Here is a 17,170-nt window from a genome sequence, read left to right as displayed (position 1 = left end):
GAAAGTTTCTGTCGGCTGAATGAGCGACACCGGTTGAGCATTCCAACAGCATTTCCCTCCAGAAGCCATGAGAAAGTTGTCCGGCTGCGGGGACTGTGCGGGGGGATTTATACTAACGTTACTATCTGTACTTACTGGTGGCACAGACGCTGTTTCTTCCTTTCCTACACTGAAATTACCCTTGCCTAACGATTGCGTCTGAAGCTGGGCTTGCAGCACAGCTATTTTCGCCGTAAGGCGATCGTTCTCCTGTATATTATGAGTACAGCGACTGCAATTAGAAGACATCATGTTAATGTTACTACTTAGCTTCGGCTGTTGAAGGTGTTGACGAACCATGTCCAGATAAAGCGTCCGGAGTGAAAAGTTGAATGAGGGAAAAAAGTTGCGATGGAAAAACTAAAAATATAAACGGTAATTAAAAACAGAAACAAAACAAAAAACGTAAAGTTGTCAGCTAGCAAAGTAAAGTAAAGTTGGCAGTAAAACGCACAGCAACAAAACGCAAAGCAACACGTCTGCAGATTCAACCTGGCCCTGAAACACCCAGGTCTGCTTATCAAGGATCAGGATGATGGAGGCAACAGGGGAAAGAGCCTCAGATCCACAAAGTCCCTTCCACCAGGTGGCTAATGAGATATGTTGGCATGTCTGCCATATTGCATCTCCATCCCAAAGCCCTTGCTTGGAAGTGTACTTCGCCGGACTGCCAAGAACCTTGCCCTCATCCAGGCCAAGATGGCGAGACATGGTAGTGATGACACCATAGGCCTTGTTGATCTCTGCACCAGACAGGATGCTCTTGCCAGTATACTTGGGGTCCAACATGTATGCTGCGGTGTGTATGGGCTTCAGGCAGAAGTCTACACGCTTTTTGATGTATTTTAGAACTGCAGTTTCCTCTGCTTGGAGCAACAGTGAAGTGGGCAGGGCAGTACGGATTTATTCTTTTACATCTGCAAGCAGAGTCTGAACATCAGACAGGATGGCATTGTCTCCCTCAATCCGTGCAATGGCTTCTGCTATAGGTTTCAGGCTGCTTACCACTCCCTCCCAAAATACATCATCCAGGAGTATCCTTTTGATGGGTCTGCCATTTCTTGGAGAGACTCTTTCCCCTCCAGGAGTCTGTCAAACATGATGACAACACCACCACCCCAACTGGTGTTGCTGGGCAGCTTCAATGTGGTGCTCTTATTCTTCTCACTTTGCTTGGTGAGGTAGATTGCTGCTAGATGACCCTTCACATACCTAACCATTTTATTTTATTTTACTAGGCAAGTCAGGTAAGAACAAATTATTATTTTCAATGACGGCCTAGGAACAGTGGGATAACTGCGTTATTCAGGGGCAGAACGACTTTTTTTTTTTTTACCTTGTCAGCTCGGGGATTTGATCTTGCAATCTTTCGGTTACTAGTCCAACAGTCTAACCACTAGGTTACCTGCCCCCCCCCCCCCCCTCCATTTCCTTGGCTCTCTTGTAGAGTGTATCCATTGTTTTCAGTGCTATGATGTCCTTGAGAAGCAGATTAAATACACGAGCAGCACAGCCAATGGGTGTGATGTGAGGGTAGAACCCCTCCATATTAGACTAAGCAGCCTTCATGTTTGCAGCATTGTCTGTCACCAGTGCAAATACCTTCTGTGGTCCAAGGTCATTGATGACTGCCTTCAGCTCATCTGCAATGTAGAGACCGGTGTGTCTGTTGTCTCTTGTGTCTGTGCACTTGTAGAATACTGGTTGAGGGGTGGAGATGATGTAGTTAATTATTCCTTGCACACAAACATTTGACCACCCATCAGAGATGATTGCAATACAGTCTGCTTTCTCTATGATTTGCTTGACCTTCACTTGAACTCTGAACTCTGCATCCAGCAAATGAGTAGATAAAGCATGTCTGGTTGGAGGGGTGTATGCTGGACGAAGAAAATTCAGAAATCTCTTCCGATACACATTGCCTGTGAGCATCAGAGGGGAACCAGTTGCATACACAGCTCGAGCAAGACATGAATCAGCATTTCTCTGACTACGTTCTTCCATTGAGTCAACAAAAACTTCGGATTTCAGGAGGACCATGAGCTGTTGCTATCGATAAGGTGTCTGATTCTTCATAATTTTCACCTCGAATAGAAGTATAGGGACTTTTGTCAGAGGTTGCTTGTTGTGAGCCCTGAGGGAACTTTATGCTCTTGGTCAGATGATTCTGCATCTTTGTTGCATTCGTCACATATGATTTAGCACAGTATTTGCAAATGTACACAGCTTTTCCTTCTACATTAGCTGCAGTGAAATGTCTCCACACATCAGATAGAGCCCGTTACTGTAAAGATTAGAAAAAAATGAGTAAAAAAATAAACAATTTCATGTACAGATAAATACTTAAGCAGTTAAATTAAACAACTCCTTTGTAAGATAAATGTTTTATAATGAAACGTATGGAAACAGGTGAATTAACACTCAGTTAGCAGGCACAAGCAAGCTGAAACCCACATGGTAGCAAAAGCTAACGAGCAGAAATTGTTAACAAGTTGGAAATGTTTTAAATACACTTTGCTGTAGGCTACTATTTACTAGTTAACAAAAAAATGTCATATAAAGTATATTCACCCCACCCAGTATTGTTATCAGAAAGCATGTAGTCCTTGGCTCAGACAGTGTAGTAGTGTGGGCTCAAGATCTTGATAATTAGCTGTACATGTGATGGAAGAATGCACTGTGCATGCAGAGGCTTGCAATTCCATTGACTTGGGGATAGTTTAACCAAAATATGCTACAAGATCTAGCATTGCCTTATGTGTATCCCACAAAAAAAGGTTCACTGTTATAAGCTAACTTATTCAGACCCTTTGACTTTTTCCACATTTTGTTAAGTTACAGCCTTATTCTAAAATGGATGAAAAAAGAATCCTCAACAATCTACACACAATACCCCATAATGACAAAGTGATAACAGGTTTTGAGAATGTTTGAAAACTAGAAATAACTTATTTACATAAGTATTCATACCCTTTGAAGTTCAATTGATTGAACATGATTTGGAAAGGCACACACCTGTCTATAAGGTCCCACAGTTGGCAGTGCATGTCAGAGCAAAAACTAAGCCATGAGGTCAAAGGAGAGCTCGGAGACAGGCTTGTTTCCAGGCACAGATCTGGGGAAGGGTACAACAACATTTCTGCAGCATTGAAGGTCCCTAAGAACACAGTGGCCTCAATCACTATTAAATGAAAGAAGTTTGGAACCACCAAGACTCTTCCTAGAGCTCGCTGTCTGGCCTAACTGAGCAATCGGGGGAGAAGGGCCTTGGTCAGGTACGTGACCACGTGACCAGGTACATGGCCAAGCATCACATCTGGAGGAAACCTGGCACCATCCCTACGGTGAAGCATGGTGGTGGCAGCATCATGCTGTGGGGATGTTTTTCAGCAGCAGGGACTGGGAGACTAGTCGGGGTTGAGGCAAAGCACAGAGAGGTCCTTGATGAAAACCTGCTGCAGAGCGCTCAGGACTTCAGACTGGGGTGAAGGTTCACCTTCCAACAGGACAATAACCCAAAGCACGCAGCCAAGACAATGCAGGAGTGGCTTCGGGACAAGTCTCTGAATGTCCTTGAGCGGCACAGCCAGAGCCTGGACTTGAACCCGATCGAACATCTCTTGAGAGACCTGAAAATAGCTGTGCAGCATCGCACCCCATCCAAACTGACGGAGCTTGAGAGCAACAATTTCTAAAAACCTGTTTTTGCGTTTTCATTATGAGGTATTGTGTGTAGATGAGGGGGGAAAAAACAATTTAATACAAATGTGGAAAAAGCCAATGGGTCTGAACTTTTCGAATGCACTGTACATGGAAGCCCATTCCCGCCACCCAAAATGAACATACATATAGGTCGTACAGGTTGTTTCTTAATTTGCATCATTGTGTGGCGATTTCCATCTATCCACGTTGCAGGGATCAGCACAGCAGGGCCGCCGGCAAACGTGTGGCGAGCTGCCATTTGCCCCGGCAATTTTGATTTGGTTTAATAAAAAAATATTGCCAGAAAACCATTGAAAAGAAGGACAAAGTACTGTTTTTTAGACGTATTCGCCTCATGATTTGTTTGACAGGAATGTTATGTTTTCATCCTCCCTAGGGCCAGGATTTTCTCCATATATTTTTAAAATTTTCCATATTACATAATTATAAAAAAATCGAGTCCCATCATAGTTATATAAATTTTTGGGGGGTTGTTGTTGCAACTGCTGAATTATTACTATGTCATACCTGGAGTTTTACCTGGTTAGGTTAGCCTACCAGATCAGGAGAAACTCTGGTCCTCAGGAAAACGATGTCCCCCCCCACCACTCTGGTACCTGTGGTGCCAACTCTGAAATCACAAATGAAAAACATAGTAGAATATCTCAACATTTTTGACTTTCGTTGTTTGACTTTTCTCAATGTTGACTTGCTTATGTCAACATTTTAAGATCGTATCAACATGTTTTTAAAGAAATGGTGGCGGAAATGGTTTTCTAGTTTTCCGTGGCTCAGTGCAGCTGGCAGACGGCAGCTACTGTGCCAATTTCATAATGTAATAGACTGTTAGTGTAATTTCAGGTAAAACCTCAATTAAACAAGTCTCAAATATAAGGAAAATGGCTATACGTTTCAGCTGTTTCAAAAACATGGCCCAATGCGACATCTGTTCTAGCACTTGCAGCGTGATCATTTCGCAAGTTTACACAAACAGCATCAATGCCTTTTCCAGGACCTCTCAAATGTCCCTTTTCTATCGTCATTGTGAAAACGACCTATGTTATCAGTGATGCTAGATTCCATTAAATCAGTTGCAGCCTGGTCAAGGGGGTCTTACCACCATTTTCTCCTCTCCTCATTGTGTGTTAATGCCTCTGGATATGTATATAGGTGTAAATGTGCTTAATTGCCCTCACTCATCCTGACTGTTGACATACTCGTATGGTTCCCAGGGGTTGCTTTTATAGTATTACAGGAGATAAGAATGGTATTGTTTGAAAATGTTCAAGATTCAACATCAAGAATTTAGAGTTTCGGTGAAGGATTGCCTTTGCCTAATGCCTATTATGATTTCCTTTGTGACAGGAAACAAGTGGAAGGGAAAACATTGTAAAAACACTGGCAGGTCCTTCTTTTGAAGTCATTGCTTAACGCCATCTGTTGCTGTTGTGATTGTTGTTTATATTGCTATTTATGTCACCGTTCTCCTTTTTGATCAGTGTTATTTCCTGTAGACGCTTGCTGTCAGGGAGTACAATGACACAACCCGACACGATCACAGGTTGTGGATGAGAAAAATACCTGCTGTGGATGTGTAACATGCGTAGTAATATTATTGAGGAAGTGCAAAGTTCTTATTTTTCATGGAATCTTTGATCTCAGTCTGGAGACAAATCGCCTATGCCTACCGCTCCTTGGTGCTTACTGTAGTCATAACAAAGGCTAGACACCCTTGTAGTCCGTATGAATCATATTGACCTAGAATTTGAAGGGATTAATTTTTCCCCCAGTAGCTGTGTTTATTGTTAGCCTGGACAGAAACATGGCTCATCAACTTGTGTCATTAGCCACATTCAGAGGTGGTGGTGATGGCTGGAATACATTTTCCCACCGGTCAAAAACTTCCTACAGGAAGCCCCCAAAAATGTAGGTAGCTAGTTGACTTATGTTTTGCATTGGTCTGGACTTCCTGTTGCAGGGTCGTGGAGGAGGCGGACCAGGCCCCGTCGAAGAAAGGCCTGAAGAAACAGCAGAAGGAAGCGGAGAAAGCGGCTAAGAAGGCTGAGAAGCAGGCCAAACTGGTCAGTGGGTTTTGTATGCCTCTCTGCCCCTCAGTGCTATTGACGTGACACAATCGGGCGGGGGGGGGGGGGGGGGGGGGGGGGGGGTGTCCATTGTTTTGCGATTCCTGTCGTTGGTTTGTTTTTGTCCACTCAAACAAAGAGCCATTTTCTTAAGTCGGGTATCAGTGTTGCATCGTAAGCAAGTGGGAGAAAGTTAAACTGTGTTTGTTGTTTTTTTTTACCCCTTTTTCTACCCAAGTTCGTGGTATCCAATTGGTAGTTACAATCTTGTCCCATTGCTGCAACTCCCGTACGGATTCGGGAGAGGCGAAGGTCGAGAGCCGTGCGTCCTCCAAAACACGACCCAGCCAAGCCGCACTGCTTCCTTGACACAATGCCTGCTTAACCCGGAAGCCAGCAGCACCAATGTGTCGGAGGAAACACCGTACCCCTGGAGACCGTGTCAGCGTGCATGCGCCCGGCCCGCCACAGGAGTCGCTAGAGCACGATGGGACAAGGACATCCCTGCCCTAACCCAGTTGACAGGGTCATTCTCTCATTAGGGACAATCTCAGTTCAGATGCTTTCATGAAGTAGCAGTGTTGCCCCTAAATTAATTTAGCAGTTGTGCCCCGCCGCTGCTAAATCGTTGCCGCCATTTTGGACACACCTACTCAATCAAGGGTTTTCTTTGTTACTATTTTCTATTTGCCACGTGCTGAATACAACAAGTATTCTTTACCGTGAAATGCTTTACATACAAGCCCTTTTTACCAACAGTGCAGTTCAAGAAGAAGAAAATATTTACCAAGTAGGCTAAAATAAAAAGTAATAATAAAAAGTAACACAATAAGAATAACGAGGCTATATACAAGGGGCACCGGTACCGAGTCAATGTGCAGGGGTACAGGCTAGTTATAATCTGTAATCTGTACATGTAGGTGGGGGCGAAGTGACTATGCATATGTAACAAACAAACGGTGAGTAGCAGCAGTGTACAAGGGGGGGAGGTCAATGTAAATGTATGTATGTATGTATGTGTGTGTGTATATATATATCTCAGCAAAAAAAAGACACGTCCTCTCACTGTCAACTGCGTTTATTTTCAGCAAATTTAATTTGTATAAACATAACACGATTCAACAACTGAGACATAAACTGAACAAGTTCCACAGACATGTGACTAACAGAAATGGAATAATGTGTCTCTGAACAAAGGGGGGGTCAAAATCAAAAGTAACAGTCAGCATCTGGTGTGGTCACCAGCTGCAATGTCTACTGCAGTGCATCTCCTCCTCATGGACTGCACCAGATTTGCCAGTTCTTGCTGTGAGATGTTACCCCACTCTTCCACCAAGGCGCCTGCAAGTTCCCGGACATTTTTGGGGGGAATGGCCCTCAGTAGTTAGCTCAAGCTGGCTAACGTTAGCCACTAGTCATGATAGCATGTCATTTAATTCCAGACCAAGTGTTGGTGGTCGTGAGCTACAATCCATCAATAACAGGAAGTGTAATGTAAACAAGAAGCAGATTGGGCACGTCTGGCCATGCAGCATGCTCCTCAGACTTTTTTGCTGGTTATCTAGTGGGAACCCGTTAGCACGACAGGCTCTGGTGCCTTCTTCCCGTGGGCTCAAAACAAAAGAGAAAATCATTGCTTGCTCTAAATTTGTTGTACCTCGTCTGTTCTCCTTTTTGTTATGTGAACTTTTCGGCATGTTGTCTGTGAAGTAGGCTATGAGAGTTTTGTAACTTTTCCCACCTTGGCTTAGTGCTAGCGCGACATCTGACGGACATCTGGAATCTATTTGGTATTTCCCTGACTCTCCATCAGGCCTGTGAACCACCCGCCTCCCCCTGGCTTTGGTAGTTAACTCAGCCTGCACACTTTTAAAATGTTTCCCTTCGGGTGGCCCCAGCTATCAATCTGTAAGTCTCTGCTTTCTCTTTGCTTTGAGCTTTGGTTTTGTTTTAGTTGTGTTAGCTGTGTTCTACCTGGTCTCCAGTAATTGGGTTCTAGCATTCTGACCATAATCCTGAGGCTTGGCTGGCTAGGCTAATAGCTAGTTGGCAAAATAGATCATGTTAGCAGGCTGGCTAGCTTGCTGGCTAAGACAACTGCATGTAGCTAATATTCTTTATAACTGGTTAGATGGTGTAATGTATTTGGCTTTCTTGAATGTGTCTGTAAGCTAGCAGTTGATAGCACTACATGAGTCAGCAAGTTGCTAATGTAATGTAAGCAGCCTGGTAGTGCTAACATTAGCAGGCTAGTAGGGCTAACGTTAGCAGGCAACCTTGCAAGTTGATTTGTAACAACAAATTTAATAAGGTATTTGCTTGTAAGTTGTCTGAAAATAAAATTTAATCGATTAGTCATGAGTGCAAATGATTTGGTTTAATTTGAAGTTATACATTTCTGTTGGAGTTTACATTATAGGGAATAGGCTAGCTTGCCGGGTCCATATTACATCACCTCCCCCGGAACAGCATTTTTCGGCATTTCTTCTGAATTTGGATCGTTTTTATGTAATAACTCGAAAAATGTAAAAGTGAGGTGTAACTTTGCATTGCGACTTTTGATGCGTATACTAATGCAAATCCGTATGTTATGTGGTTACGTTTATGCTACCTACCCTTTTTAAGATCATAGTTACAACTTATATTAGTTGCAAACAGGGTGAGCAGTTGCACAAGTAAGACCCATGAGTGCACAGCCACCGCTTGTTCCTCATCTCCCTACAGTGCAGTGGCACGCATCAGTTATTTCAGATGGTGTCAACCACCGCTGCTGAAAAATATCTTAGGGGAAACACTTAAAGTAACCTATATTTCAGATGGAATACATTCTCCCTGGAATCTTAGAAACTGCAAAAGCATCCATCCACTTCCATGGCCATTCCACTCATTCTCCCTCTATTCCACCAGCCAATACCGTAGACATATCAATTTGCATGGAAAATGAAATGGTAGCCTAACCGTTAATGCTAACTTTCATAGTATGGAGATTTTGCTTGAAGGTCGCCAAGAAGTCGTTGCACAGATAATCAGTCCACTTGCTGTTCCCAATACAAGGCAGTTTACCATGATTTAAATGCAATGTTAGGCCTATGTCCCACTGTATTGATTTGCCTCTTCTTTTCAGTCTGCTGACCAACAAAGCACAGATGACGATGTAAGTATCCTTGAGGATCAATTCTTCCATGTTTCAATTAGCTTCAGATATTAAGTATTTATTTACACCTTTTCTATATGGCGCAATACCAAATCAAAATCAAAATGTATGCACCTCTAGTGATGTTTCCTATAAAGCTACTGTATTCGACTGCTTAGCAGATGAACTCTTCTCTTATTCATCAGGATTTTGCCAAGGATCGGTACGGTGTCCCTCCGATGGTACAGTCCCAGCAGAAACTGGGTCAGTAGTACAGTCAACAACTAACTCCTCTCTTCTTTGTTCCAACATATTATTTACAGAGGATATCCCCATTTTTAGACAGCCCCCACTGTTAAGTAATGTAGATAACGTGATCATATCGGAGTGACTCAGTGACATGGCGCCAGCAGTGGCAGTAGTAAAGACGGCGTAGATATCAAAGATGATTGTGTGGTGCCATAACACCCAGATCAATGTGACAGATGGGTCGTCCACCTGTCTGCCTGCTCTTTCAGCTCCAATGGCATACAACAAAGTTGCCTTCCCACCTGAATGCCTGTCCACAGGGATGAGGAAAGATGGCGCGAGACAGCCTGCCTTACATGTGGGTGGAATCAGGTTCAACCAAATGGGTGGCTCACTGCCATCGGGGTGCATGTAAAGTTAAGCATGCATCAGTGACACAGGGCAAAGTGGAGTCCATTTGTCATAAGACAGAGAATGGGGCGACTTCTACGCAGGGCCGCAGAGTGTTTCATATTTATGACTTCTGCTCTCCTTGTAATATGAGTGTCTTTCCATGAATAGAGTGCCTTTTGCGTCCCTTTGATATTTTAAGGAGAAATTGCACACCGATATCGCATTTAAAAGCCTGTTATATTAAATTAGGTGTCCTTTTAATATAGACCACATGAATAATTTAATCAATCACATTTTTTAAAATGAATAAAGGCTTAGCTAAAGTAATCCCTTCATCCCAAAATGTCTTCAAGTTTCACCATCATTGTAAAGCCCTTGTTATTTTGTTGCTTTGACACTCATTTCTAAATGTGATTAATTTACATCTGTCCCTCATTTTAAGGTCACCCTGTTACGTGAACTGAACTCTCGTTTTAATATGGTGAAACTATTCCTTTTCAAATATGTTTTTCAAAAGGAACATTGAACATCTAATCGTCAAATCAGAGTGTAAAAGCAGGTGAACTGGTTCTACTCTTTTTTTTTCTTCAGTTTTGTGGTGGAAAACTACATTCAATTGGTGCTCCTTGTAGCACACAACACGTTTCCATTCCCCCTGTCAAGAGGGTATTTATGGCCGTTACTTTATTTGGCACTTAGGCCTACTATAGTAATGTTTTTATTTAACCACTTGAGATGGAAAAACTATTTTTTTGGTAAGTTGAATATGTGCTTTTTATGACTTAAAAAACAACAAAGTTACACTTCTCAAAAGGCACCGAATTGGTGGAACAACCCATGAGCTTCTTTGTGTGACTGTGTGTGGGCAGAAGGGGGAAGGAGGTATATGGTCTTTGAAGTTTTCTTGAAAGGCACACTTTTCTTCCCCTGTGAGCCAGACAGAGGGTTGGTGCGTGTCCAGGAGCTGACACCTGAGAAGGCTGGCCAGCTGATCTGGGTGCGCGCCCGGATTCACACCAGCAGAGCTAAAGGTGAGATTCTCCATCTTTGTCCAGCTCCCAATCATATTTTCCCTTTAGTCCTCAGGACACAGCCAGCCTTCTAATCTAAATGGCGCCGTAACTGAACCTTGGGGTTTACCAAAAAGATTACCAACTGTCCTTGGGCCAAATAGTCACTATTCAGAGAAGAGCTTTGTTTTTTTCAGTCAACTCTCCTCAGGTTGGCAAATATGGAATGTCAAACAGCTAAAGGAATTGTGCACAATCTTGGAAAATCACAGTATGGCACCAGACTTGAGGTTTTTACCTTATTTGCAGGTGATGTGGGACATAGGGGATGGGGGTTGTGGAGTGCAATGTTTTTGCTATCATAGATTCATTACACAAGCAAGTTTCTTTTTGAAAAGTTTGAAAACTCCAACCTTAGCTCAGTTATTTAAATGGAACTTCAAATTTGGGTTAAATTTTTCCAATCTTGTCAGAGCTTGAGGCTATAATACAATGAACTCATTGAGCCTTGGCGAACTGTCGGATTCCATCCAAAATTATTAGAAACATCCAGCACGTACACAACTGTGCTAACAATATGCTAATAAATAAACCATCGTGTTATGATGATATCGTGACGGCTTCCTTCCAGGACAACTTCCGTGTCAAAATCCATTTTCCTCAACCTTCATTCAGCTCCACTGTGAAGGATGTCCTTAAGAGCAGAATAACATCCTGATTTACACTGGGATGAAGTGACTGTTTCTTGGGGATTGCAGCACCCCCCCCCCCCCCCCTAGTCAATGAACAGAGGAAACCACATTAAAGCACCTGGGTGGTGTCTGATGGTTGACAAACCTGGTTTACAGTCTCAAGGTGTTTGGTTGGGAATTAGCTCTCAGCCTCCTTCCATACACCGTTCTTCAAAGGGTCGTCCGTTCACGGTTCTGACAGTAACCTGGAAATGCTGTGAAAAGCGTTTTAATGGGTGAGAGGTGGAATCTGAAACAGGTATGACCTGTTGGCCTGAGAGAGTGACATGGCATTGTATAGAACCACCGTGGCATCTGTTTTGACAAGTGCGTTAGGAGTTGCTAGCCCAAATGAGAGGGCCCCTGCTGATGCCTATTGTATTGTTGTCATCGTTTTAGGCAAGCAGTGCTTCTTGGTCCTGCGTCAGCAGCAGTTTAACGTGCAGGCCCTGGTCGCCGTGGGGGAGCGTGCCAGCAAGCAGATGGTCAAGTTTGCCGCCAAGTGAGTACAAGACTGAATTTCCTGTAGGCCCCCGACAAACAATGGTGGGAAAAGCTGGCTCCTAATGGGCCCAATCCATTTTCACACATTCTGAAGGAATCAATCATTTTTCACCTCATGACAAAAGCGGCCACTTTCAGATGGGATACAGCAGTGTTTAATGGAGCCATTCCTGCCCAGATAACAGAGTAAATACAGTAGATCAGATGGGAAGGGCCTGGGCATCATTAATCACTCTTGGGTCCTCCAATTTGGAGTTTTTGGGGGAGCAGAAACATAGAATTACATGTAGAATCCCTATTAATATAATAGGATCTCTATGGGTCTGAAAGTTTGTTTACCATTTTAAAAGTATTAACTTTTAATGTGGCATTAACGTAACCACTCATGCTGTTTTCATCTGATTGCCTAACAATCACTGGAAACTAACAAAACACCCAAAAGTTTATTGAATGACAATTGTTTATCACTTGTAACCTGAAATGATGCGTCCACTGTCGGCGCGTCTCAGCCACTCATCTCTGCCTTTGAAAAATGTCACCGTTATCGTCAAACCACATCGCATTCTGAGAGTATTCCACATGATTTCAAGTCCCTTACCACATGTTTCATGCGGGTGACTTGCGGTAATGATAACTGTAGGCTCTAACACTATTTTTCTTGCCATCTTTGTTTTAATTATTGTGACATGTTCAACCCGTATGGTGTAGCCCTACTATTTTGTTATTTACCCTTCTAGCTTACATGCTGACCAAACCGGACACGATCAGACATGATCAGGACAAGCAGGTTGAAATATCAAAACTAACTTTGAACCAATTATATTCATTTGGGAACAGGTCGAAAAGCATTAAACATGTATGACAATTTAGCTAGCTAGCTGATTTGTCCTGGGATATAAACATTTTGTTGTTATTATGCCTGAAATACACAAGGTCCTCTACTCAGACAATTAATCCACAGATAAAATGGTAAACCATATTCCTTTCTCGACATCTCTCCTCCTTCCTCGGGCTTCTTTTTTACTTCTTTGGACTTTATATGGCGGTTGGAAACCAACTTTATGGTGCATTACTGTAGTCGTGGCCAAAAGTTTGGAGAATGACACAAATATTAATTTTCACAAAGTCTGCTGCCTCAGTTTGTATGATGGCAATTTGCATATACTCCAGAATGTTATGAAGAGTGATCAGATGAATTGCAATTAATTGCAAAGTCCCTCAGAATCCCACAAAAAACATTTCCACTGCATTTCAGCCCTGCCACAAAAGGACCAGCTGACATATCAGTGATTCTCTCGTTAACACAGGTGTGAGTGTTGACAAGGACAAGACTGGAGATCACTCTGTCAAGCTGATTGAGTTCGAATAACAGACTGGAAGCTTCAAAAGGAGGGTGGTGCTAGGAATCATTGTTCTTCCTCTGTCAACCATTGTTACCTGCAAGGAAACACGTGCCGTCATCATTGCTTTGCACAAAAAGGGCTTCACAGGCAAGGATATTGCTGCCAGTAAGATTGCACCTATATCAACCATTTATCGGATCATCAAGAACTTCAAGGAGAGCGGTTCAATTGTTGTGAAGAAGGCTTCAGGGTGCCCAAGAAAGTCCAACAAGCGCCAGGACCGTCTCCTAATGTTGATTCAGCTGTGGGATTGGGGCACCACCAGTACAGAGCTTGCTCAGGAATGGCAGCAGGCAGGTGTGAGTGCATCTGCACACACAGTGAGGCAAAGACTTTTGGAGGATGGCCTGGTGTCAAGAAGGGCAGCAAAGAAACCACTTCTCTCCAGGAAAAACATTAGGGACAGACTGATATTCTGCAAAAGGTACAGGGATTGGACTGCGGTCTGGGGTAAAGTCATTTTCTCTGAATCACCTTTCAGATTGTTTGGGGCATCCTTAAAAAAGCTTGTCTGGAGAAGACAAGGTGAGCGCTACCATCAGTCCTGTGTCATGCCAACAGTAAAGCATCCTGAGACCATTCATGTGTGGGGTTGCTTCTCAGCCAAGTGGGCTCACTCACAATTTTGCCTAAGAACACAGCCATGAATAAAGAATGGTACCAACACATCCCCTGAGAGCAACTTCTCCCAACCATCCAGGAACAGTTTGGTGACGAACAATGCCTTTTCCAGCATGATGGAGCACCTTGCCATAAGGCAAAAGTGATAACTAAGTGGCTCGGGGAACAAAACAGCAATATTTTGGGTCCATGGCCAGGAAACTCCCCAGACCTTAATCCCACTGAGAACTTGTGGTCAATCCTCAAGAGGCAGGTGGACAAACAAATACCCACAATTTGACAAACTCCAAGCATTGATTATGCAAGAATGGACTGCCATCAGTCAGGATGTGGCCCAGAAGTTAATTGACAGCATGCCAGGGCGGATTGCAGAGGTCTTGAAAAAGAAGTGTCAACACATCAAATATTGACTCTTTGCATCAACTTCATGGAATTGTCAATAAAAGCCTTTGACACTTATGAAATGCTTGTAATTATACTTCAGTATTCCATAGTAACACCTGACAAAAATATCTAAAGACACTGAAGCAGCACACTTTGTGGAAATTATTATTTGTGTCATTCTCAACTTTTGGACACAACTATACAACCGACTGGAGTGTGGACACCAGTTCATCTTTCAATCACCCACGTGGGTATATGCTCTTAAAAACCAATGAGGAGATGGGAGAGGCCGGACTTGCAGCGCGTTGAGCGTCACAAATAGAACCTATTTCTCTTATAGCGCCTGGCCACGCCGACGCTCGCTGAGGCGCATAATGATTGAATAACATGTATGCGTAAATGTATTTTGCAACGCTTGGCGCAGGCGACACGAGCGGTGGGGTCAGCGTGTTGCTTTCACCGATGGGTCAGACTCAACTTAGTCTGCTACTGGAGGCCTTTATGAAAAGCATAACAGCATGAGGATACTACACTTTTCCAAGTCCGGTATGTCAAACACGTTCTAATCTCTAAGTTGACATGATAACACTTAATGAATGACTCTTAAAACACTTGAATGAAAAACGCTGAATGAAGTATAAACGGAAGGACTATATAGGCCCAACACCACTTCTTTTATGATCAGTAGGCCAGTCCAATACGCTTGGAAAGTGGAAACGTCAAAAAGTTAACATTACTGGAGACGTTTTGGAGACAAATTAACGGCAAATTAGTGAATTGTTCCGCCCCACAGTTAAAATTGATTACAGTTAATTAGCAATTGCTCCTACACTTTATTGCTAGCTACAGTAGTGCTTCCGTGTCAATAACATGTCTCTAAAAATGACAGTGTCTCCAGTAGTAAAGGCCACACATGTTATGTAGGCCAAGGTCACATGGTCAAAACATTCACCTCATTGACAGGACCCTCTGACCTTGTAAGTTGTGTCAGTGGTTTGACCGCTCACTGTTTCCTCTCAACCTCTTGTCTGTGATACAATCTGGAGGTTGCTTCAGAGCTGGTGTACACTGTAGCAAAAGGTTTGCAACTGAAAACAAAAACAATCATTTGTTATTAGACAAATTCAGGTAGGCCCCTCATAGTTTCTGCCCGTTTAGTTCCTATTACATTTTTTTCTTTCTAGTTTAAGGACAATAATAGTCCCTGTTTGTGCTCTACATCGCTACCACTCACTCACCTGTACCTTCAAACGCCCTTCCTCACACTTTGGCTAGATCTAGACTATCAGATCATGTATTTTTTTTAAATGCTGTGGCTCGATTGCTCCAAAATAATTTTAGTTTTTACTTTGCTTGTGTAAATAGGTGTTTTGATTCGGCAGTTTATTGTATTGCCGTTATTGCACACAACCCCCAAATCCATGATGAAACGTCTGTCATGAACCAGCTTACATCAAAACACACTCAAGACAAATGTATAGTCGGGTTGTGTCCCAAATATCACCCTATTCCCTATAAAGTGCACTACTCTTGACCAGAGCTCATAGGTAATAGGGTGCCATTTGAGATGCAGATCGGGTTGAGGCCTGCAGCTTCCGCAGAGATCTAAACATCCTGCTCCCAAATCTTATCAATCCACACAATGCATATTGTACTTTTCCCAACAATAAAAAAAAAATTCACAATTATTGGCCTTAAACGGTTAATCAAATCTAGCTGTTGGACATGTTCTATGTTGATTGAATTCTGGGGAAGCAGAGTAAGCTTCTGGGTCACATGGGTCCTTTCGTAATCATCAAGAGGTTAAGCCAGGCCAGTGGTGACCTATAGGGAAGAGTGTGTAATGCTTGTGTCACATAATATTTCCACTTCCTCGTGCCGAGTTAAATTAGGGTTCGGGTATCCTCTGCATCAAAGTATCTTGGTTAACTTTCTCTTACTAGAACATAATATTACACAATAGATTGAAAGGTTTCACATATCTTTATATAAGACACAGCCTAGTCAGTTGCCTTGTTTTGAGCCAGAGCGGACCATAGGATCTCCTGTTCCTGTGGTGTGAGTCATCTTGATGTACAAGTACACCCCACGGACATGACACTAGTCTAGGTAATCAAAAGTCTTACTTGTATGACTTACTCATATTAGTTGATGGGCAGTGTTCATTGTCCCTGGGCAGGCTGGCCAGGTGTTAGATGGAGGAGGTTATTAATGTGGGCTTTTTATTTGTCTAGCTGATTTCCCCCCCATAGTGTGAAACGTCTGACTGAGGCAGCTGCAGTGGACTGACTGGGTCCACCATTCACAACGCTCCTGTCTCTCATTACTGCTTTTTAATGAGAAGAGGTGAAGGATCACACCGGGTTTGCTCCATCTGGCACTGTGCTATGTGACAGTTGCTATTGACAGTTCTTCATATTTCTATGAGGCTCTCCTGGGGGCTTGGACAGTGGGATAGGATAGCAGTGGCCTGCTCTGGTAGTCACTCGGCATGTCTTTCAAAGGGTTGTTTAACCTCTGTCTTATTGTTGTGAGGCCACTGATGTTTTACTGTAGTTCATAGCTGTGATTTAGGTGTTTTGCTCGTTGTCGCAATCGGATGATTAAGTGAAAAGAGAATAGGAATGTCTGACACCATGGTAACCGTGGATCAAAACAGCATTATCCTGTGACATTTTGCCTCAGGAAGAGTAGCATCAAGGTGAATTTATGTAGCCACCATTTTTGTATTTTGTTTCTTTATATCGCGGTTACCAACTGCTCAACCCCCCCCCCCCCCCCCCCCCCCCCCCCCCCCACCACCACCACCACCACCAATTCTTTCAGATCATGAAAAGTGTGACTAAAAACTGTGACTATGAATCAAGGTTTTGAATGGAAACTTTCAGTTCTCAGCTAGACCCCCACTCGTTTGACT

The 17,170-nt window shown here is 43.1% G+C and overlaps 1 protein-coding gene across 1 annotated transcript in view; it reads left to right on the top strand.

Annotated features, from left to right (window-relative positions):
• Positions 1–17,170, top strand: part of dars1 (aspartyl-tRNA synthetase 1) — a 39,685-nt gene that overhangs the window by 8,626 nt on the left and 13,889 nt on the right. Inside the window, exons 2-6 of the mRNA XM_055878952.1 lie at positions 5,720–5,822; positions 8,950–8,979; positions 9,165–9,222; positions 10,539–10,631; positions 11,741–11,843. Of these exons, the coding sequence (XP_055734927.1) occupies positions 5,720–5,822; positions 8,950–8,979; positions 9,165–9,222; positions 10,539–10,631; positions 11,741–11,843 (387 nt within the window). The remainder of the gene's footprint in view (positions 1–5,719; positions 5,823–8,949; positions 8,980–9,164; positions 9,223–10,538; positions 10,632–11,740; positions 11,844–17,170) is intronic.

This window comes from Salvelinus fontinalis, chromosome 23 (assembly GCF_029448725.1).
Source record: "Salvelinus fontinalis isolate EN_2023a chromosome 23, ASM2944872v1, whole genome shotgun sequence".
NCBI classification, from domain to species: Eukaryota; Metazoa; Chordata; class Actinopteri; order Salmoniformes; family Salmonidae; genus Salvelinus; species Salvelinus fontinalis.
Note: the sequence above shows the minus strand (reverse complement) of the source record. Positions and strands in the feature narration are given on the sequence as shown.